Source organism: Kogia breviceps, chromosome 4 (assembly GCF_026419965.1).
Source record: "Kogia breviceps isolate mKogBre1 chromosome 4, mKogBre1 haplotype 1, whole genome shotgun sequence".
Lineage (NCBI taxonomy): Eukaryota > Metazoa > Chordata > Mammalia > Artiodactyla > Physeteridae > Kogia > Kogia breviceps.
This window is the reverse complement of record NC_081313.1, coordinates 130,147,194-130,171,217: the sequence shown is the minus strand read 5'-3', so window position 1 is coordinate 130,171,217 and position 24,024 is coordinate 130,147,194. Positions and strand designations below refer to the sequence as shown.

At 44.0% G+C, this 24,024-nt stretch overlaps 2 protein-coding genes across 2 annotated transcripts in view; both read right to left on the bottom strand.

Moving 5' to 3' along the window:
• Positions 1-2,310: 2,310 nt before the first annotated feature.
• Positions 2,311-21,165, bottom strand: BNIP1 (BCL2 interacting protein 1). The gene is made up of 6 exons (XM_059061721.2): positions 21,007-21,165; positions 18,194-18,286; positions 13,811-13,902; positions 10,437-10,538; positions 9,521-9,639; positions 2,311-2,952 (listed from the first exon to the last, which is right to left on the bottom strand). The coding sequence occupies exons 1-6, from the start codon at positions 21,088-21,090 to the stop codon at positions 2,756-2,758; spliced, it is 687 nt and encodes a 228-aa protein (XP_058917704.1). The 5' UTR covers positions 21,091-21,165; the 3' UTR covers positions 2,311-2,755.
• Positions 21,166-21,212: 47 nt separating this feature from the next.
• Positions 21,213-24,024, bottom strand: part of CREBRF (CREB3 regulatory factor) — a 68,134-nt gene continuing 65,322 nt past the window's right edge. Inside the window, exon 10 of the mRNA XM_067031887.1 lies at positions 21,213-21,282. The gene's annotated coding sequence lies outside the window, so the exon portion shown is untranslated. The remainder of the gene's footprint in view (positions 21,283-24,024) is intronic.

Genomic DNA, 24,024 nt, shown 5'->3' with positions numbered 1-24,024 from the left:
GTCTGTATATGTTAATCCCATACCCCTAATTTGTCCCTCCTCCCTTCCCACTCCACTTTGGTAACCACAAGTTTGTTTTCTAGTCCGTTAATTACCATCTGCCCACCCTCCCCCCACTACAAGTTCCAAGACAGCAGGGAATCTTTGTTTTGTTCACTGAGTATCCCTAACATAGTGCCTGGCACAAAGTAAGTGTTCCGTAAATACTTGAATGAATGACCCCTTGAAGACTGTTCTAATACTTTTTAATTCCTTGACTGTTGGCTCAGCAAAATGGAGAATATAAGCTTGCCTTACTGCTTAACAGTGAAAATTAAGGTGATTCATGAAATGTCTTCCAAAAACTATACAGGTAAACTTTGTACATTTGCATGTTTTTTTAATATCTGGTATCTTTTAAAAAAGAAAAAATCCATGAGAGCATTTCACGCGGACGGATGGAAATAGTCTACACATAGCAAGACCACAGAGTGAATGTGAGTACTGCCCCCTCCTGGTTGAACATGGAGGTGTGGCTTTCTGCACCACCAGCCCCACTGGGGACGACTTGAGAACCTGGCAGGGTTGTGAGATATGCTATCTACGACATTTCAAAATGGGTCACATTCAACCCTATTTTCAGATGGAGGCAAGGAAAAGAGGAATAAAGTGTCAAAAGGAGAATTTCTAGGGAGTACAGAGCCCACACATTTCCATATTGTGAGGAGGATGTTGACAATTAGTGGGAAGCAGTAAAGAAAAATGTTAAGCAAGAAAATCCTAACATGATCACATCCATCTGCTGCACTTACAGCTGGAATCTGAGTGGGAATTTCCCATCTGTGCTTTAGTCTCAGCTTTAATTTGACTATAAATAAGACACACACATGCACAACTTGCACTGAGCGCCTTTTGGGGCCAGAAGTTGTTAAGGATGATATATATACATATATATATAAACTGTGTATGTATACTTTAACTCAGAACCTACTCATTAAACTAGTCAGTCTGAGGTGTGCAGCCAGTCTCTTCTAACTTGGTCCCAGGACGATGTGACACTTCATAACTGAGGCCTTAACTGTTGACATCCTCTGCTCAAACAGATCTAAACAGAACTTCTGATGCCCAGGCCAGCGTCCCCTGGAGAACCCGGCTGTTTGCTTCAGGAAACCTTGGGGCCCAGAGGCCTGAAGGTGGCTGGATTTGGGAAGCCCATGGCTCAGTCAGACAGAAGCTGCACTTGCTACTTTACATTCTTGTGTGATTCTCAGATGGACTCTACAAGCATCTATATGGACTATCACCCCCACTTTACAGGTGGGGAAGTTGAGGCTTAGTGACATAACGTAACTTGCCTGGGGTCATGTGGTTCCTTAGTGGTAGAGCCAAGACTCAAAACCAAGTCTTTGAAGCAAGGTTCAAATCCACATGTTCTTTCCACTTTCCCCTCTGCCCCCACATTACCCTCCCAGGGCCTCTGGGGCTATAAATAGTGGGGAAGGCTGGGATTTTGTGTGTGAGGTCAGCCAGGCCTTTAGCACAAGGAGACACTACTGGCCTAGCCTGGGCCCTGCTATCCCCCAGGCCTCAACAGAACTCTGGCCCAGACAGGCCCCAGTTTATCACTAGCTTCACTCTCTTGGTTATATTTAGCTCTGGACCTCAAAGAGAAAGGTGTGGGCCAGCCCCTGAGACAGCGCACACCCCCAGGCCAGGCCAGGCCACTGTGTGTAGAAAGAGGGTGTCTGCCTCATCCTCTTCAGACACTGGTGTGAGCCTCCTCCAGGGGAGGCTGGGTGCACCCTCCTTCCTGAGAGACTGCAGGATCTTGTTCGTCTTGCTCCTTGAGGGAGGGACTACGGCAGTGTCTGTAACACCCTGCATGTGGCTGTTGATCAATCACTTCTTTGTTGAGTGAACAAATCAATGATCCAAATTCATGTTCTAGAAATCTGGACAAGACAGGCACACGAATTCCCAGAGGGATACCTTAGAAAACCGAATGCATTTCATGCTGTTAAACAGTCAACTTGGGACTTCCCTCGTGGTGCAGTGGTTAAGAATCTGCCTGCCAATGTAGGGGACAAGGGTTCGAGCCACGGTCCAGGAAGATTCCACATGCCGTGGAGCAACTAAGCTCGTGCGCCACAACTACTGAGCCTGCGCTCTAGAGCCCACGAGCCACAACTACTGAAGCCACATGCCTAGAGCCTGTGCTCTGCAACAAGAGTAGCCACCGCCATGAAGAGTAGCCCCCGCTCGCCACAACTAGAGAAAGCCCGCGTGCAGCAACGAAGACCCGACGCAGCCAAAAATAAATAAATAAATAAATAAATTTTAGTCAACTTTATTCAAGGAATGGACATGAGTTTCCATCCTCCTCTTTCTCCCCCTTTTCTCTTCCCTCCTCCAGATCTGGCATTAAGGCTGCAGTAGGGGACGGGGACCCAAGAGGGACATCAAATCCTGGAGGCCGGCCCGAGTGCCTCAAGTGGCAGCCACCCACAGTGTGGGACAGCTCTTGGACTCTTGGAGTCCCTGTGTCTCTGCAGGTGTCCCGATGACAGGCCTCCCTCCCCTTCCTCTGTTTGCCCCTTACACGCCAGCCACATGCAGAAGCTCCGGGAGGCGGGGCTGTGTCTCCATCTGACCTGCTGAGCGACTGGAGCAGACTGCAGGGTGTGGATCAGTCTGGCGGCCCGGGGCCAGAGCTCAGGAGCGTGGCTGGATCCTGACACTGGAACTCAAAGGGCAAAAAGCTGGCAGCTCTCAGATCTTACAAAAACGGAAAGAGCCGCTTTTTCACAATATAGAGAACCGTAGCAAGAAAGAGGGCGAGCGCAAGGAAAATGAGAAGCTTGTCAGTCAGCTCTCGGCGATTATATTTTGTGATGAGCTTCCGTCCCAACTGGATGGTCCCCGACATGGACTTGAATTCTTCATTTGCATCCAGGATAGTCCGTGAAGAATTAACTGAAACACAAGAGGGAGGGAGCCTGACTAAGAGACTGTACAACACCGAATCCAAAGACTCTGCTCTGCCAGCTGGGTTCCCAGTAATTAACACTGTGCTCTGAAGCAAGTTCCTCTGAGCCAGGGCAAAGGATGTGAACAGAGGCAACGCAGAGGAGCACAGAACAAGGACAGGGCAAGAAGAGGCACTTCCCTGGGTCCCATCCAGCTCAGGGAAGGATGAGATTTGTTTACATACAGTCACAGGGCCATAACTAGGAGTCCTCCCAACATGGACATCACCAGGGTAAAGGGCAGAGGACGGTTCCTTTCCTCACCACCAATCTCCGCTTTCTGGAGGAGGCAGGCGCTGCTGAGAAGAACCCCTGGCCGCAAAACTAATGCGGGTGACCGTGGACAGGCACTGTGAGGTCTCTGTGGGGGCAGGGCTGGGGGCAGGACTTGCCGCCTGTGAGGTGCACCCGCGGGGACGCCTGGTGGTCAGATCTGATCTTTGTGGGATCCTGAAGGGGCAAGGATGTCCTGGGCCCTGCCACATGCCCTCACACACACCAGTCCTGCAGTCCTGGGACACTGGCTGTAGCTTTAAACACATGACACCTGTGCCCCAGCCTCTGTGTGAAACCTACAAGGAGGCACAATGTCCCTTAAGGCTCGTTGTGCTCACATGTCAAACTAACTGGAGTGGGGGTTTCTGGACCTGACACTTGAGGAAGAAGGTTTCCCTGGCAAGATTCCTCTACAAAGCATAACAAGGCATCATCAGAACATCCACAGAATGAAACATGTTGTCAGGTGAGAAGGTGAGGCGTGAAGGACAACATGTGAAATGTTTCCATTTATGTAAGAAAGAAGGGGATAGGTAACATTTAATTTGCTTGTACTCTGCATGCTGGAGGGTCTCAGAAGGCTATGAAAGAAACTGGTAACAGTGCGCCCCTCTGGCAGCAGACCTGGAGGTCAGGGGCAGGGGAGGTCAGAAGGGAAAGCAGTCTTTCTGTTTCCCTCCTGTACTGTCCAGGGCTGTGCAGCCTGGAATGACGGCCACTAAACACATGTCACACCTGAGTGTGTAAAATGTGTCCAATCCAAATTGCCATGTCTCTGTGAGTAAAATACCCACACGATTTCAGAGCTCTAGTGTGGAGAAAAAAAAAAAGGAATGTCAAATATCTCAATAATTTTCACTATGAATTGCATATTGAAATGGTTAAATATACAATTACAATTAATTTCATATGTTTGTTTTTACTTTTTTTAATGTGTCTAATGAAAAAATTTAAGTGAATGTATGTGGCTCCCATTATGTTTCCATGGGACAGTGCTGGCCTGGAGGTTTTTTCCTTAACCATGTAATTTATATTACCTTTTCACAAAATTACAAGTTAATTAACAAATAAAAGAAATTACCAGAGGAAACAGAGTAGCATTTTGAAAAATACAGATTAGAGAAGAGCTAAAACCAATCCTTCTCAAACTCTTCCAAAAAATTGCAGAGGGAGAAACACTCCCAAATTCATTCTACGAAGCCACCATCACCCTGATACCAAAACCAGAAAAAGATAACACAAAAAAAGAAAATTATAGACCAATATCACTGATAAACATAGATACAAAACTCCTGAACAAAATACTAGCAAGCAGAATCCAACAGCACATTAAAAGGATCATACACCATGATCAAGTGGGATTTATCCCAGGGATGCAAGGATTCTTCAATATACGCAAATCAATCAATGTGATACACCTCACTAACAAATTAAGGAATAAAAACTATATGATCATCTCAAGAGATGCAGAAAAAGCTTTTGACACAGTTCAACACCTATTTATGATAAAAACTCCAGAAAATGCGCACAGAGGGAATCTACCTCAACATAATAAAGGCCATATATGACAAATCCACAGCAAGCATCATACTCAGTGGTGAAAAACTGAAAGCATTTCCTCTAAGATCAGGAACAAGACAAGGATGTCCACTCTCGCCACTCTTATTCAACATAGTTTTGGAAGTCCTAGCCACGGCAATCAGAGAAGAAAAAGAAATAAAAGGACTCCAAATCGGAAAAGAAGAAGTAAAACTGTCACTGTTTGCCAATGACATCATACTATACATAGAAAATCCTAAAGATGCCACCAGAAAACTACTAGAACTAATCAATGACTTTGGTAAGGTTGCAGGATACAAAATTAATGCACAGAAATCTCTGTCTTTCCTATACACCAACAAAGAAAAATCAGAAAGAGAAATTAAGGAAACACTCGCATTTACCATTGCAACAAAAAAAAAAGAATACCTAGGATTAAACCTGCCTAAGGAGGCGAAAGACCTGTACTCAGAAAACTATAAAACACTGATGAAAGAAATCAAAGATGACATAAACAGATGGAGAAATATACCATGTTCTTGGATTGGAAGAATCAATATTGTGAAAATGACTATACTGCCCAAAGCAATCTACAGATTCAATGCAATCCCTATCAAACTACCAATGTCATTTTTCACAGAACTAGAACAAAAAATTTCATAATTTGTATGGAAACAAAAAAGGCCCCGAATAGCCAAAGCTATCTTGAGAAAGAAAAACGGAGTTGGAGGAATCAGGCTCCCTGACTTCAAACTATACCACAAAGCTACAGTAATCAAGACAGTACGGTACTGGTACAAAAACAGAAATATAGATCAATGGTACAGGACAGAATGCCCAGAGATAAACCCACACACATATGGGCACGTAATTTACGACAAAGGAGGCAAGAATGTACAATGGAGAAAAGACAGCCTCTTCAATTAAGTGGCACTGGGGAAACTGGACAGCTACATGTAAAAGAATGAAATTAGAACATTACCTAACATCATACACAAAAATAAACTCCAAATGGATTAAAGACTTAAATGTAAGACCAGACACTATAAAGCTCTTAGAGAAAAACATAGGAAAAGCACTCTTTGACATAAACTACAGCAAGATCTTTTTTGACCCACCTCTTAGAGTAACAGAAATAAAAACAAAGATAAACAACTGGGACTTAATTAAACTTCAAAGCTTTTGCACAGCAAAGGAAACCATAAACAAGACAAAAAGACAACATTCAGAATGGGAGAAAATATTTGCAAACGAAACAACAGACAAAGGATTTATCGCCAAAATATACAAACAGCTCATGGGGCTCAATATCAAAAGAACAAACAATCCAGTTAAAAAATGGGCAGAAGACCTAAATAGACATTTCACCAAGGAAGACATACAGATGGCCAAGAGGCACATGAAAAGATGCTCAACATCACTAATTATTAGAGAAATGCAACTCAAAACTACAATGGGGTATCACCTCATATCGGTCAGAATAGCCATCATCAAAAAAATCTAGAAACAATAAATGCTGGAAAGGGGGCTGTGAAAAGGGAACCCTCCTGCACTGTTGGTGGGAATGTAAATTGATACAACCACTATGGAGAACAGTATGGATGTTCCTTAAAAAACTAAAAATAGAACTACCTTATGACCCAGCAATCCCACTACTGGGCATACACCCTGAGAAAACCATAATTCAAAAAGAGACATGTACCACAGTGTTCATCACAGCACTATTTACAAGAGCCAGGACATGGAACCAACCTAAATGTCCATCGACAAGTGAATGGATAAAGAAGATGTGGCACATATATACAATGGAATATTACTCAGCCAGCCATAAAAAGAAATGAAACTGAGTTATTTGTAGTGAGGTGGATGGAGCTAGAGTCTGTCATACAGAGTGAAGTCAGAAAGAGAAAAACAAATACCATATGCTAACGCATATATATGGAATAAAAAAAAAAAAAACTGGTACTGATGAACCTAGTTGAAGGGCAGGAATAAAGATGTAGACATAGAGAATGGACTTGAGGACATGGGGTGGGAGGGGGAAACTGGGGTGAAGTGAGAGTAGCATCGACATATATACACTACCGAATGTAAAATAGTTGGCTGGTGGGAAGCAGCCACATAGCACAGGGAGGTCAGCTCAGTGCTTTGCGATCACCTACAGGGGTGGGATAGGGAGGATGGGAGAGAGGCTCAAGAGAGAGGGGATATGGGGACATGTGTATGCATATGGCTGATATGCTTTGTTGTGCAACAGAAACTAACACAGTATTGTGAAGCAATTATACTCCAATAAAGATCTATTTAAAAAAAAAACACAGAGAAGGGGTAGAAACAAACACTCATGTAACAAAAATCCCTCTCAGCCCTCCTTCTCCACACCTGCTGCCATTTTGAAAAGCTAAGTAAGAACCTGTTAAGTAAAAACCTAAAGGCCTTTCTTTTTTAAACTTTCTTTACAGAGAATTTTAACCATCACAAAAGTAGATAGAATAATATCATGAAGTGCCATGTGTCATCACCCATACACATGAACCACCAACTCCCTGGCAGTCCTGTCCCCTCATGACCCCCCATTCAATTCCCCCCACCTACAATTTTGCAGCAAATACCAGACATCATGTCCTTAATGGGCTTTAAAAAAAAAATTGTGGTCCTAAAAGACTTTTGAATTAGTGAGTCATAAAGAAAGGATTAAGAACTGCATTCTTTGATTTCCCTGGTGGCGCAGTGGTTAGGAATCCTCCTGCCAATGCAGGGGAAACAGGTTCAAGCCCTAGTCCGGGAAGATCCCACATGCCATGCAGCAACTAAGCCCATGTGCCACAGCTATTGAGCCTGCGCTCTAGAGCCCATGGGCCACAACTACTGAGCCCGAGAGCCACAACTATTGAAGCCCGCGTGCCTAGAGCCCATGCTCCACAACAAAGAGAAGCCACCGTGATGAGAAACCCACACACCGCAACGAAGAGTAGCCCCCGCTTGCCGCAACTAGAGAAAGCCTGGTGCATCAATGAAAACCCAACACAGCCAAAAATAAATAAGAAAAAAAAAAAAAAAGTAAGAACTGCATTCTTCTTTTTTCAATGGCTATCTCTCCTACAAAATGTACCCCAAGAACGACCCTCAACACCCCAGAAACCATCAGGATCTGTGCAGCCTTCTCACCACTTAAATATATGGTCTGTTTCTGATATACGTGTTGGGTGTGGGTGTCCTGTCACTTGCACCAGAGGCAGAAAAGCCCTCAATTCCAAGGCCAAGCCGGCTCCTCCCTCTCACGTTCTCCAAGGCCTCTCGCCAGGCTCAGGCCATGACCCCGGTGCATACTCAGAGGTGACCAGCTGGTTCCGAGCCTAAATGCCCAGAAAATTTTCAAACACAGGGAGTGACCTTGGGGACAAGCTGCTTGCTTTCCTTTTGCTTCTGCCTGTTTTGACAGTACACTGAAAAAAACAAGAGTGGTTCAAAATTACAGATAATTTTTAGGGGTGGTAATGGTATTGTGGTTTTGTTTTGTTTGTTTTTTGTTTCAAGAGTTTCTTATCTTTTAGAGAGACATACTGAAATATTTATATGGATGATGTCTGAGATTTGCTTCAAAGTAATCCAGATGGGAGCATAGTGAGGACAGAGTTGAAACAAGACTGGCCAGGAGTTGACAACTGCTGGAGCTGGGTGATGGGTTCCTGGGACTCAAGCACCAGGCCCTCTACTTTTGTCTCTGTGTAAAATCTTCCAAAAGTCTTTCAAAGAGTAAACTCTATTCCTGTTTTCCTACACGGAGGATCCTGGGCAGGGCAGATTCTCTTCTGTGTTATAAGGGAGACATCATGGAAAAGCTGTTGGGGAGATCCAGATGGTCTCCGGAAGCTTCTTCTGGGGCCTCTGACTGCATCTTTTAAAAGGAGTTCACAGGACTTCCCTGGCAATCCAGTGATTAGGACTCTGTGCTTCCACTGCAGGGGGCACGGGTTCGATCCCTGGTCAGGGAATTAGGATCCCGCATGTCGCATGGTGCAGCCCAAAAATAAAGAAATAAAAGGAGCTCACAGTAAAAATAACATTGGGGAGTACAACTGTAAGCTGATGAAATCCTAGCAGATTAGCTGGCAGCCAATAACTAATCATCTCTCTGCCTGGCCGGGGGGGTCCCCAGAGCCCTAGATGAGAAATACTCCCAGGCCCCTTCTCTAGCCTTGCTGGCACCCACTCTCCAGGAGAGAGCCCCAGGGAGTGCTTCTGCACATTTTGATGGGGGTGTGTGGATCTTGTAGTACAACTATAAAAACTGAAAAGGGAAATGAGAGCAGCGAATCCCACTCTGGGTAAGACCAGGCTATCAAAGAAGTGAGAAGCGGGCTTCCCTGGTGGCACAGTGGTTGAGAGCCCGCCTGCCGATTCAGGGGACACGGGTTCGTGCCCCGGTCCGGGAGGATCCCACACGCCGCGGAGCGGCTGGGCCCATGAGCCATGGCCGCTAAGCCTGCGCGTCGGGAGCCTATGCTCCGCAACGGGAGAGGCCGCAACAGTGAGAGGCCTGCGTAGCGCAAAAAAAAAAAAAAAAAAAAAAAGAAGTGAGAAGCCACACAGATCAGTAAGCTTGGGGGCGGATGGGGGCAGAGGTAGAGGAGCCCGGGAGCAAGGGCTCTGGAGCCCGTATCTCTGGGAGCAGCTTCCCATTGCAGGCCCGGCTTTACCCAGCGTCTGCATGGCTTCCTCGCTCTGCTGGACCTGCTGGGACATCATCCTGCTGATCCCCATGAGGCTCTCTGTGATGGCACTGGACGTCTGGGCCAGGCTCTCTTTGGCGGTTTTCCTAGAAGTCCAGAGTGGGAGGAGGAATGTCAACAAAAGCCCAGCTGCAGGAAAGCCCCAGATTCAAATGAGATCCCATTTTTTAATCTATCGAATTAGTACACATTTTTAAATGATCATAGTCAGTGGTGACAAAGGCGTATAGAGAGCATTCTCTTGAAGACTGCTGATAGGAATGTAAACTGGTGCTACCTCTGAAAGCCATCTGGCGATATGTATTAGGAGCCTTAGAAATGTTCACGCCTTTGAACCAATAATCTCATCTGGGAATCTCTCCAAAGGAAACATCCAGAATGTGGACAAAGCCTTATGTACTGACATGTGCCCTGGTGTGTTATTTATAATACTGACAAACTAGAAATATAAACACACACAAACAGGGGATTAGTTAATATAAGGAAATACTATGTACTATTACCATTTTGTTTAAAGAGCTTTTTAATAAAACATGTCTTTGTGCAATGATACTAAGTGAAGGAGAGTAGGAGACTAAATTTTATGTATGGTATGATATTGACTTTATAAAAAATATGGAAGAAAAAATGAGAGGAGGCAATATATCAAATCATTTGTGAGTAGTACGATTATGACTTACTTTCCGTTTGTTATTCATATTTTTATTTTACTAATTTACTACAAATAAGAATATATTTCTTTCACATTAAAAAAAAATTACTTATAAAATTAAATACTAATTTTATGCTGAAAACAAGAAGGGGTTCCCCACAGTGGGTTTTGCACCTTGCTGATTGCTCTTTATTCTGTCACCAGAGCCCAGAAAGACAAAAAGACAGGTACCTTTGCCTGAAGAGGTCTCCTCCCTGGAGAAGTTCTGCTTTCTCTAGGTTGTCAATAGCCATTTTGCAAGTGAGATTTGCCTTCCTCCATGAGGTCTGATTGCTGGAATTAGAAGGGTCATGTGTGAGTTTCTGCTGATGCCACCAGGTTGTCAGTTCAAGTCACAGCAGGTCTTCCTTCCAGCCAGGGAGTGATGGGAAGGCCACCCGAGTTTGGCCCAGGGTCCGTCCCCACCTCCCACCACTTCCTCCTCTTGGTTGCCCCAGCAACGGCTCCAGCTCAGGCTCCAACACCTCTTGTCTGGATCCTTGAGGCTGTCTCTGGGTTGTTTTCCTACCGCCCATTAACTGTCCCTCTCCCCCCAAGGACAGCCACAGGGAGCAACCTGGCCATAGCATGCCTCTGTTTACAGCCCACAATGGCTCCAGACTTCAGGGTAACACCCAAACTTCCCAGCGGGGCACATGAGGCTCCGTTCAAAGTTATTTCTTACACATTACTGCCTTGCCTTGTGTGTGGCTTGGTTCTGTTCCTCGAGAACCATGCCTCGCTCATCTTTGTATCACCAGTACCCAGAACAACAGTTACTGGCCCATTAGCTGCTCAATCAATATGTGTAATAGGAAGTAGAAAAATCATTATAAGACAGTCTTCTTCAGTATTTCTTCAAGATTTGCTGTTCTTTACATACCACAGACCAATCATGGACAACACAAACACACTGTATTAGAAGAGTCCAGTCTGACATGATTTATTTACATTTTTTACCTGATCTCCTTGTGAGAAACAACTTAAATTTGGTGAACAGTTCCCTGGAGTTCGAGTAGGGTCTTTTTTTAAAAAAATATTTTATTGAAGTTGATATATAATGTTGATATAGTTGATATATATTGTGTTAATTTCTGCTCAATAGCAAAGTGACTCAGTTATACATATATATATATTTTTTCATATTCTTTTCCATTATGGTTTATCACAGGATATTGAATATAGTCCCCTGTACTATACAGTAGGACCTTGTTGTTTATCCATCTTATACATACTAGTTTGCATCTACTAATCCCAAACTCCCAGTCCTTCCCTCCCCCACTCCCCCTTGGCAACCACAAGTCTGTTCTCTCTGTCTGTCTGTCTATCTGTTTCATAGATACGTTCATTTGTGTCCTTTTTCTTTTTTTTCTTTTTTTTTTTTTTGCGGTTCACGGGCCTCACTGTTGTGGCCTCTCCCGTTGCAGAGCACAGGCTCCAGACATGCAGGCTCAGCAGCCATGGCCCACGGGCCCAGCCGCTCCACGGCATGTGGGATCCTCCCAGACCAGGGCACGAACCCACGTCCCCTGCATCGGCAGGCAGACTCTCAACCACTGCACCACCAGGGAAGCCCCTGTACCACATCTTCTTTATCCATTCATCTATCAATGGACATTTAGGTTGTTTCCATGTCTTGGCTATTGTGAATAGTGCTGCTATTTACATCAACATAGGGGTGCATGTATCTTTTCGAATTATAGTTTTGTCTGGGTATATGCCCAGAAGTGGGATTGCTGAATCATATGGTAAGTCTATTTTTAGTTTTCTGAGGAACCTCCATACTGTTTTCCATAGTGGCTGCACCAATTTACATTAGAGTGAGACTTCTGTTTGATGGACTATAAAAAAGTTAACTGGGCTCCTCAGAGAATCAAACTCATGCACTACAACTTACGCAGCTGGCTCAAATCAATTGTGCTAACCCCCGGAATATTTAAAGAGGCAAATGAGAGTACACGAACTGATAGGGTGGTTTTGAATAGCACCTCTATGTAGAAAGTGTTCAAATGAGCTCTCTGATGCCTGACCAGCATCTGCTATGCCAGAATCAATTACATTTTCAACTGTTTACAAGGGAGTTCTGCTGGGCCCTACAGAGCAGAGATAAATGAACAATAGTACTTGCCCTCAGGGATTCACATTTACTGGGGAGAAAGACAAGCAAAAATATTTACTGTATAGTGTGACAAGCACGATAACCCAGGTAAGCACAAGTACTGTTTCAACACAAAATCGCCAAAGTATTAATTTACTGCTTTCTCTCCTCTACCCTGAAATACCACATCCTGGATGGCCACTCTCAACTTTAAACCCATGCTGAGGTGATTTTGTTGGTGTAACTTGCTAGATTTTACTCAAGGGTCCTCTTTACTCAATGTTTATAATCTGAGTCCCCATGGTGGCCTAGGGAAAGGAAAGCCATCATGACACAAAGTCTCACTGGTCCCCACTCACACATCCCTCCCTCCTCACAGGAGCCTCTACCATGCCCATGTCTTTGTCAGTCCCTAACCTCCTGACGGCTGAGCGTGTTATAAACAGAGCTGCTGTCAGCAAGGATGATGCTGGAGAATTACTCAAATCAGAAGCAAAGCCATAGACAAATACAGATGTGACAGAGTTAGTCCAATTAACAAGGATGAAGAGAAAACCTACAAGGATGGTGACATTGATAGGGACTTCAAAAGAGAAGGATCTGGCTACCAGAGGCTTGGAAAAGTTGATAGGGCCCTCAAGTATTTTTGCAATAACAACCTTCTTTTTGATTGTAGTGCAAACATCAAATGTGAAGGGTCAGGTACAGTTTCAAGCTATCAGACAATTTTGCTGTATAAGTCCCCCAATTTCAATACCAAGAAATAGCAAATACCTTCAGTTATATAATCAAGGATTAGCATATAGCTGCAATGAAAATTAGCATATAGCTGCAATGAAAATATATCAATTTTATTTAACATAAGCTTCTTTACATTTTTTTGTTTCATTTTTTAAGATAAAGTCCAATTCAAAACTTTCTACATTTTGGTCTGTCTTAAGTAGATTCACTTTCAATGGACTTTTTAAGATATCAATTCTCTTTAGATTAAAAAGGACCTTGTATTACTGGGACTTCCCTGGTGGTCCAGTGGTTAAGACTCCCTGCTCCCAATGCAAGGGACCCGGGCTCAATCCCCTGGTCAGAGAACTAGAGCTCACATGTCGCAACTAAAGATTCTGCACGCAACAATGAAGATTCCGCGTGCTGCAACTAAGACCTGGTACAGCCAAATAAATAAATATTTTTTTTAAAAAAAAGGATCTTATATTACAAAAGCAACCATTTTTTGGCTTTTAAAAAAATATAAAATACAGTATAATGTTAAATACGCTTTTGTAAACTATGCACAGTCTCACTTACCCAACAGCCCCTACTTGCCCCCCAGCTTTGAGAATTACATCCAGTCTGTGTATAAATGGCACAATTGAGTCATTAAGCTAGGTTTATTAGGCAAACCCTGGCACAAGCCTCACAGGGAGCAAGGAACCCAGCCAAGGTCACTAGCAGGAGGCCAGACCCTACCTACCTGAGCATCTGCTTTTTGTGATTCTCTACTTCCTGGAGCAGAACTTGCTTCTCCGATTCTTTGTCTTGCTCTTTAGCCGACTGCTCAAGCTCCTGTGGGGGGAAAACAGCTCTAAATTAAAATGACTTTAAAAGCTAATACAAAACTGGAAAGCACTTCTATTTCTACCAGTTATGCAACAGCACTTGAAAACCCCCCTAGGGACTTCCCTGGTGGTCCACTGGTTAAGAATCTGCCTTCCAATGCAGGGGACGGGGTTTGATCCCTGGTCAGGGAACTAAGATCCCACATGCCACGGGGCAACTAAGCCCGCATGCTCTACAGCCTGCGCGACACAACTAGAGAGCCCATGTGCTGCAACTACTGAGCCCGTGCTCCGCAACTAGAGAGAAGCCCACATGCCTCAACTACTAAGCCCACACACTCTGGAGCCTGCGGAACGCAATGAAGGGCCCGCGTGCTGCAACGAGAGATCCCACGTGCCACAACTAAGACCTGATGCAGCCAAATAAATAAATATTAGAAAAAAGAAAACCCTCCTAGAACAGAAGACTTAGGAATGCCAGTTCACATACAACAAACATCCTTTTACATAGATAGCTCAGTCTGCAGGAAAGTAAGGAGCATCTCCAGGACCACAAAACGAGAAGGGAACTAAGAGCCAGAGCAGTCTTCCTGTGAGGGATGTGCGGCTGCCCTGGAGCAGGTGATACGCTTCTCTAATCTAGGGCATGCCTGAAAAGAAAAGGAAAAAAATACAACTATATAGGAGCCTACTGATTCCACTCTGAAATATGATGGAAATACCACTGCTGTTGCTACATGCTTACTCTCACTCTCTGTACATATTTCATTTTAGACTGGCGGCAAAGAGGGTTTTAAAGTTCATGTGGGGGGACGTCCCTGGTGGCGCAGTGGTTAAGACTCCATGCTCCCAATGCAGGGGGCCTATGTTCAATTTCTGGCCAGGAAACTAGATCCTACACGCGTGCCGCAACTAAGAGTTCACATGCCACAATTAAGGAGCCAGCGAGCAGCAACTAAGGAACCCACCTGCCACAACTAAGGAGCCCGCCTGCTGCAACAAAGACCCAGCACAACCAAATAAATATTTTTTAAAAAACAAACAGGGGCTTCCCTGGTGGCACAGTGGTTCGGAGTCTGCCTGCTTATGCAGGGGACGCAGGTTCGGGCCCTGGTCTGGGGGGATCCCACATACCACGGAGCAGCTGGGCCTGTGAGCCACAACTACTGAGCCTGCACGTCTGGAGCCTGTGCTCCATGGCGGGAGGGGCCGCGACGGTGAGAGGCCCGCACACCGCGATGAAGAGTGGCCCCCGCTTGCCACAACTAGAGAAAGCCCTTGCGCAGAAATGAAGACCAAACACAGCCAAAAATTAATTAATTAATTAATTTAAATAAATAAATAAATAAAGTCTATGTGGGGACAGAAAATGAAGCCTTGGCCATTTGAGGCCGGGAATTGGAACGGAGAACACCACAAAACCAGGACCACAAAGGGATACAACCTCAGTGAAAAGGTGAACTAGGAAAATGTCTGTCAACCAGCACAGAGAAAATGTGGAAGCTTGTCCTTTTTTTTTTTATTTTTTTATTTTTTTTTGCGGTACGCAGGCCTCTCACTGCCGTGGCCTCTCCCGTCGCGGAGCACAGGCTCCGGACGCGCAGGCCCAGCGGCCATGGCCCACAGGCCAAGTCGCTCCGCAGCATGTGGGATCCTCCCAGACCGGGGCACGAACCCGTGTCCCCTGCATCGGCAGGCGAACTCCCAACCACTGCGCCACCAGGGAAGCCCAGCTTGTCCTTTTTTGCTGTGGGGTGTGGCTAGAGGGATACAAAATATCTTCCCTGAGAATATATAACCATGGAGCTACCCTCACACTGATCTAGGATTCAAATTCATACTCCCTGAGTGGTTTCAGAAACTCCACGAGGAGAAATGAACATAAAAGTGCTCCCAGACTTGTGATAATCCCAGGAGACCTGGCAAAAGCAAATGCAAAAACCTTTGAAGAGACTTGCCTTCAACTGAGGCCACACAAAAGTCCCACCAAGAAGGGCTTCTGAAGAGGAGTACTCAGAGCCCAAAATAACCAAACACCAGGACCCAACTGTCCACCACAGTGAGGGACAGCAGACCTAACAACCAGCTGTCTGAGACCCCCAAGAACTTCAGATGATGGAACTATCAGACAGACTATAATTAAAGATGTCAATATACCTTGAGTCTCATGTCATATTTTTTTAACTGAAGTATAGTTGATTTACAATATTGTGTTAGTTTCAGGTATATAGCAAAGTGATTCAGTTATATATATATATATATAGATAGATAGATAGATAGATATTCCAATTCTTTTCCATTATAGGTTATTATAAGATTTGAATATAGTTCTGTGTTATACAGTAAATCCTTGTTGTTTATCTATTTGCTATATAGTGGTGTGTATCTGTTAATCCCAAACTCCTAATTTATCCCTCCACCACCCTTTCCCCTTTGTTAACCATAAGTTTGTTTTCTATGTCTGTGAGTCTATTTCTGTTTTTGTAAATAAGTTCATTTGTATTATTCTTTAGATTCCATGTGTAAGTGATATCATATGATATTTGTCCTTTCCTGTCTGGTCATGTCATACTTTTGGCTTTCAAATTAAAACAAGTTCCAGTTTTAATCAAGCTATTGATGCAAAAACATAAACTATTAGCTCATTTATATACTAATTTATTTATTTATATGCTTGTTTATACACTAATAAATGTTTGGAGATGCAGATTAAAACTGGGATGGAGTCAATATTCATTGACCATGTGCAAAATTATTAGGGGCCTTACTAGGTGCCAGGGGTACACTGGTGCTTGAAGAGCTGATGATCGGGAGGGAGGGACATAACAAATGTGTAAATGTATTGAGGTTATCTTACTTAGTGAAGGACATAAACACTGGGTGAGCACACAGAAACTTAAACAGAAAGAACAAGGAAATACTTATACTTAAGGTGGTGAGTATGCTTAGAGAGCTGAAGTCATATGAGTTGAAAAAAGGTCTTTTATGGAATAAATTTGCTTTAAAAAGCAAAAAAACAGTCCAAATAAATGCCCTTTGACAGAGACCAGGCCAAAAATAAATTATGGCTATAAAAAAAGAATGAGGACGCTTCCCAATACTGACATAGAAAGATTTCCAATACATATTAAGTTTAAAAATGGTATTTTAGTCTGCTACCTTTTAGATGGGAAAGAAATAAGAAAACATTTGTCTTTTTTAGTATCTGAGTAGAGAAACTATGGAAAGATACATAAGTAACATATAAGAGTGGTTACCTATTTGGAGGAGGGGAACAGAGAACAAATAAGGAGGCACACCTAAGATTTTCACTGCACTTTTTCCTGCCTGCCAATATTTACACACATATATGCATATATAAAAACATGTGAAAGTAACAGCCTTCTTAAATTAAAAAATTAAAATGATTAAATCAGCACTAGAGATGGAGGTGGAAAGAGATCAGCCAGGTTCAGTGACATTGCTGAAATCTTAAAGTGAACTCCTTTGACAAAAACTGCATATTGCCAAAATTGCCCCTGAAAATCCCTTAGGAAGCAACGCACAGGACACAGACATCCTGTTTTTCAGGGTCCAAACTGCCAGTTTTTCTATCATCTTTGGTACAGACTGTCTTCTTCTGGTAAGCAAAAACAGGGTTATTGGCTGGCATTTGGGGCCATGTCATAAAAAAAGCACAAGTCTTTAAATCCAAGAACCATATGCAGCGAGACCAGGTGCCCCAAGACCCAGAAAGGAATGGTCAGATCCATGCCACCCATCTTACCCTCAACTCAGGGCACAGCACAGAAACACCTATGCTATTCACACTGCTACTTTTCTCACTCTGTTGTTTTTGGAGACAGTACATATACCCTAGTCGAATTCAGGACTGTTACATATGCATATGATGTAACTGGAGACTACAGAAACAGAGAGGAAGAGGTTGGGCAAAGTGACAGCACGAAAAAAAAAAAACAGGGGACACTGGTAATGGATTGAGGTGGATGGGTTGGAGAGAGTGGTAGAGAAAAGAAAGTAATGCAAGTGACCTCAGAGTTTTCAAGTTGAAAAATTCCCAGGACAATGGTGTCCCTACTATCTACCTGTAACACAGCTGGCAGTGCTGTGCATTCAGAAGTCCCTCATCTTTACCTGGATAGCAGGTTAGTACAGTTACCTCCACTGTCTAAACGTTTACTTCTCCCATCTGAACATTTACTGAAGGACCTGGACAGCTCTCGAGCAGAGGTTAGTCCCAGTTCCGAGCCCCATTCACCGTTACCCAGTTTCAGCATCCCAGCTCTGCAGACACTCACCTGTATTCTGTACCGCAACTGTTGAAACTTCTCTTTCACTTTAGTATTCAGTTCGGTAAGTGCACTTAATGGTCCTGAACAATCTCCAATATCCTAGGAGACATTGAAGAGATGAAGAGGTCTTTCTCAAGACAATGCAATGAAATGACACCAGCTGTACAGTGAGAGAGCTGGTTTACAGCACAACTAAGTTTGGCCTACTGACTGTAATTCATCCTGATCTTTGCTATTTACCTCTGCAACACAAGCAAAAACATAATTTACATTTTCTCATCGCTCTTTAGGTTAATTCTGAGCAAGCAACATAAAAGCATAGATAGAAACAAAACTGTCTTGACTTATTAGTTCCTGAAGCTTAACAAAATGCCACCCAGCCATTATGAAAGACTTAAAGCAGCTTATACATCTGACAAAAATAAACATCTGAAAGAGATACTAAAACTTTAGATCTTTCCAACTTGAAAATCAGGATGCTAAATTCCTGGCATCATATGACAAGATTAACTTCTCGATCTAATTTTACAAACCATCTATTATAAATCACACTGTTTATAGACATGTTTGAAGGTAGATTTAGAATTTGTTTCTGGACATTTAAAATTCCCGGGCCAGGTTTTTTGTTTTTGTTTTTGTTTTGTTTTTTTGCAAAAGGGTGGAGTTGGTTTTATTCAAGTCTCATTACAAAAATAACCAAAATGTGTGCAGCAGCGGAATTTGGAAGGACCCTGCCTGACTTCTGCAAGAGTGGGAAGCCCCCTTTTCCCCACAGCCCTGCAGGGGCAGTCAGCTAGCGCAGGGAGCCTCAGGGCAAGGTAGTGGGCAGAGCTCTGCATGGGGGCCTGGCCTTGGCTAGTACTGTCCACTCTGAGCACTTCCATCCTCCCCGCCATTGTAAATACCATGCTCAGGTCAGGTCTCCCAATGCTGGGCATCAACCCTGCCCCACTGTTAGGTCCTCAACAGGACAAACTATCCTGGAAACTTCCTTCCAGCCAGCCAGCCAGGAAGGTAGCAAATAAGGGGTGATGATTCAAGGAAGGATGGGCCACCCCAGCATGGCTGGGGGCACTGCTTTCCCCCAACACTCTTGGGTGGGCTGTCCCTGGGCTGAAACAGTTCCCAAAGAGGCCACAGCAGCTCCCCAAGGCTGAAGGGAGTTGAGGCTGTGGTGGGCCCAGAGGGGAGCACTGGATTTCATTCCTAAGACCCTAGAGGCCCAAAGAGGGGAGCCCTGGGAGGCTCAGGCGTGCTTCGTGGGGCTGGGGCCACCAGCATGGGAGTGGGCAGGGGCTGCAGCATGCAGGGCGCCAGCACTGGGCTCTGGGGACGCCGGCAGAGGGGCTGAGAGGCCATCAGTGGAGTCTGTGTTGAGGTCCAGCCTCCAGTAAGCTTCACACAGAGGCAGACCATTAGCTTCGCAAAGACTTGAGCTAGACGAGTAATACCTCTCCTCCAGCTTGTAGAGGTCTATGGAGACCTCATCCCAGGGCCAGGTTTTAAAGCAGGCCCTAGAGCCAGATTATGTGGATTCAAATTCTGGTTGTAGCAGTTTATTAGCTGTGTAACCTTGAAAGTTACTGAGTCCTCTGTGCCTCAGTGTCCTCATCACAACATACCCACTTCACAGACCAGGTACCTATGTAAAGGGCTTAGCAGAGGAGCTGGAACACAGTAAGAGTATGCTAAATCTAGCTATAATCAATTGTTCTCATCATGAGAATGCAAATGTTGGACAGTGCAAAAGGGCGCTTAAGCAATTTAGATTATGTGAAAAGGCAATTTCATTTGTTCTGAATCTTTATTTTTCTAGAATTGGCCCAGATGTTTTGTAGTTTACACATGGGAAACGTGAAGTTTAAGAAGTTTAAATGTTTGCATCAAGTTGCCTCACTTGTTCTCTGGATTACTCGTTAAATCACAGTCCTTGCAACATATAATAAGCTATGAATTTGGTTTTTTTGCATCTGATTTCTGTGGGTAGCCTTACTTTCCTTCACCTTTTACGACAGCTAGTTGCAAACTCTGAGTCTACATCGAACGTTTAGTAACATTTGTTGGAAATGGAAACGATCTGCCTAAAAGGAAGGTTTTAAACGTTTGGTTTCTTTTTGCTAAACTCAAGGAACCATTTCTACATTCCTAACTCTTGCCTATGCCAATTGGTTTACTGCAATACTACCTTCTACCCTTAAAATTGGCTTAAGGCAAAGGACCTCAATTACCCCATATGTTAAACGAAAGAGTAGACTCTTAAGTCTTTTCTACAGACTGACTTTCCCTGTCCGGGTCCCAGTTTTGCCAGTATCTGCTTTCTGATCCAGGCAGACTCGATTTCCTCATTTACAACAATCTCAACTACGGTCCAGGTGACGTTCGTTTCACGTAACGAACAGTGCCTCCCATGCCCTGTGGCCTTTGGTGCCATGGGGCATCGGACCCAGGGAGCTGGCCAGCAGGGGGCGAGGCTAATGGCTGCCAGGACGCTACCAAAAGACGGTGAGGACGGTGTCAGAAGGCGGGGCCAAGCAGGACGACAGGTAAGCTTTGAGGCTGTCGGGGGGGGGGGGGGGGCGCGAGGCGACGGCCAGAGGTATGTAGGGGAGGGGCCACAAAGGGGAAGGCTGCTCGGGGCTGAGGTGGAGGGGGTGTCCCGGAAGAGGGCGAGCCAACGGCGTATCAAGGCCAATGGTCAAGGGGACGAAGGGGACGGGACCAAGGGGGAAAAGCTCGGGAGTGAGACCGCCGAGCTCACAGGCCAGTGGAGCTTGGGTTTAGGGCTTCTGGACCCCGCCGGGGGTCCCGGGCATTAGTACCTGGATAAGCGCCTTCACCTCCAGGTCGAATTTGACAATCTCCTGGTTACAGATCCTGACGTGGACGTCTTGGGGAGCCGCCATGTTGGGAAAGCCGGCTACGGGCTGCCGCGGTGCCCAAGTTCCAACGCGTTTTCTCACCGGCTTCCTTCTTCCCCGTCGGTCTTGCGGCAGCGCCCCCTAGAGACCAGCCTGCGGCGAGCGAGGGCGGTAGCGCCGAGTCGTGTGGACTTTGCCGGACTCGTGGGAAAAATCAGTCGGCCTCTTGGTGTGGACCTAGTAAGACGGAGAGAAAGAGAGGAGGAAGTTATCAGCAACGCTTTAACAGGGGGCCTCTCCCCATCTCCCGCCCATCAGTCATTCTAATGACTGCATATTTTTTGCACAGAGGGGGGAAAAAGACTGGAGGAAAAGTATCAATTGGGATGTCTCTGGAAGGTGGAATTAACAGTTTTTAATATTTCTTTAAACTTTCTTGTATTTTTCATATTTTCTACAGTGAATATAAATTGTGCAGTGAAAGAAAAAAATGACAAATCTTGTTATTACTTTTTTAAATGTATGGAATTCAAGGCAGATTGCTATGGTACTTCCTGTCAGTCCAGCCCACGGTCCAAGGGATCTTTCTAAAACGCACAACTGATCAAGTCACATTCCAGCTTACACCCCTTCACAGGCTCCTGGTGGTTGCCTTTTGTGTACAATTGGATTTAATAAATTTACCTCACTGGCGTAGTTTTGATGGAAATAATTAAGAACAGACCCTCAACAGATGGAGTCTCTTTCATTGTATTTTTCTTATTAACTAGTCCAAGTTTCTTAGCTAGACCTCAAGGGCATCAGGTACCCCACACAGCCCTGTCTCCTTCCTGGATTCTTCAAGCTCTTTTTGGATCTGTAGCCTTGGAGGGAACACCCTCCCTTAAGGTGTTCATCACCCCACTGCACCTAATAAAAAGGCTGTATATTGCAGGTTTGGGCATCTGCCCTGGTTTGAATCCTGCTTGACAACGCACTTCACATCTCTGCTTCAGAGGCTAAACGCTGGTGATCACAGCATTGACTGAAAGATTAAAAGAGGTAATACATAAAAAGCACCAAGCACAATGTAATAATGTGGTACATGGTAAGAATGCAATGCACATGACTGCTATTATATTACTGACATTTGTGGAGCACTTCCCTTGTGCCAGGTACTTTGTACTGAGTGCTTTATGTGTATCATTCTAACTTAACTCTCACAACAACCCTGTGAGGTAGAGTTATCCACTTTTTACAGATGAGGAAACAGGCACAGAGAGATAATGACTTGCCCAGAGCAAATGGAATTGCTAGGTCAAAGGATATATGCAATTAAAAATTCTGATACATGCTACCGAATTGCTCTTCATAGAAGTTATATCAATTTACACTCCCACCAGCAATGTGGTACAAATGCCTGCTTTCTCACGGCCTCGTACACATGGTGTGTTAACACTGGGATTTTTGCCAATCTGATTAAGTGAAAAATGCCATCTTTAAATTTTCATTTCTCTTATCATGAATGAAATTGAGAACTACTTGTATTTATTTTACTATCTGCTCATTTTTCTATTAGGTTGTCAGTCTTTTTCATATCAGCTCCCAGAGTTCTTTAGATATTAGGAGGATTTTCCCTTAGAAATGAGCTTTGTCTCTTAGTCTACAGATTTTGACTTGGATTTTATGGTGTTTGGGGCCTTAAAAAAGTTTTATTTGAAATTTTATTTTTACATTTAGATCTTTACCCATTTTGAAATATGTATTGGCTTATGGTGGGAGATACAGAGCCAAGTTTACTTTCTCCAGAGGGTTACCCAGTTGTTCCAACACTATTTTCTGAACAATCCATCTTTTTCTCACTGGTTTCAGATGCCACACTTACCATATAAATTAAATATAAATAATATATAAATAATTTATATATTTATAATATATAAATTAAATATAAATACATCTGAATCTATTTCTATACTTTCCATTCTATTCTGTTGGCCTATTCATTCATTCACCAAAATGACACTGTTTTAATATTAGTTTTATGTGTTTTAATATCTGTTAGGATTGAACATCCCATTTTTTTCCCCATGTGAACTTTAGTTTTTTGAAATCGTATTGGTATGTCTTATCGGGATGGCACTGAATTGTTCATTTAAGTTAGGACGACTGACAGGTTTATGCCGTTGACTGTTCCTATTCAAGAACTTGGTCTATCTTTCCACTTGTTCAAGTCTTCTTCTGTATCCTTCATAGTATTTTAATGTTTTCTTCAGAGCTTGTACATTTTCTGTTAAGTTCATTCCTGGAGACATTTTAAGATTAAAACCTTTTAAAGAAACTGAGGTTTACATTTTTCAGGTCAAACGTTTTGGATCCTCAAGTAGAAGCTCCCTGTTCAGGACATTGAAGAAACCCAAACTCTGCACACGGTAGATCGGCCCACGTGACTTTGAGCCCCTTTCCCATCATGCTTCTTGCTGGAAATTCCTCTGCAACCAAGAGTCGCCAATTGCATCTCCATGAGGCAATTAGAGAAAACATAGTTCCTCTTTTCTCCACCCTCCAACATACTCCATCCTAACAAAAAAAACTCAACTCTAAGGCCTTCAGCTAGAGGCCATCTTTGAGGGATAGATATACAATTTGGTGACCCGCACTCCCCATCACTGACTACTGCCAATGCTGTTTTGCTTCTGTGACCTTTACCTACTGATCCTGAGACTAGCTTTTGTTTACTGCATCTACTAGGTTCTGGCTTTAGTTCTTTCTGGTTTACAGACCTTAAGCCCATTATCTCCCTCTTACACAGACATCCATCCAAATATTACCAGTGACTTGGCCAGGTCCCTTACAGAGGAGTATGGATTGTCTCTGAGTGCTGCAAGCAGATTGCCATTTGAATTGGAGTTCTGTATCATCTAAGCTGGGTCTGGGGTGAGTCCCTGCATCTGGGTCTAGTCTCTTTTGTAAAATGGACATGATCACCCACCTCACTGGGCC

What these genes read in the sequence shown, in the direction of transcription:
- BNIP1 (XM_059061721.2), bottom strand. Translation starts at nt 21,090, where the DNA reads ATGGCGGCTCCCCAAGACGTCCACGTCAGGATCTGTAACCAGGAGATT. An exon ending in CACAAAAAGCAGATGCTCAG is followed by an intron (nt 10,539 to 13,810) that starts GTAGGTAGGGTC and finishes TTCTAATTCCAG; the next exon opens with CAATCAGACCTCATGGAGGA. An exon ending in GGAAGCCATGCAGACGCTGG is followed by an intron (nt 2,953 to 9,520) that starts GTAAAGCCGGGC and finishes CTTGTGTTTCAG; the next exon opens with TTAATTCTTCACGGACTATC.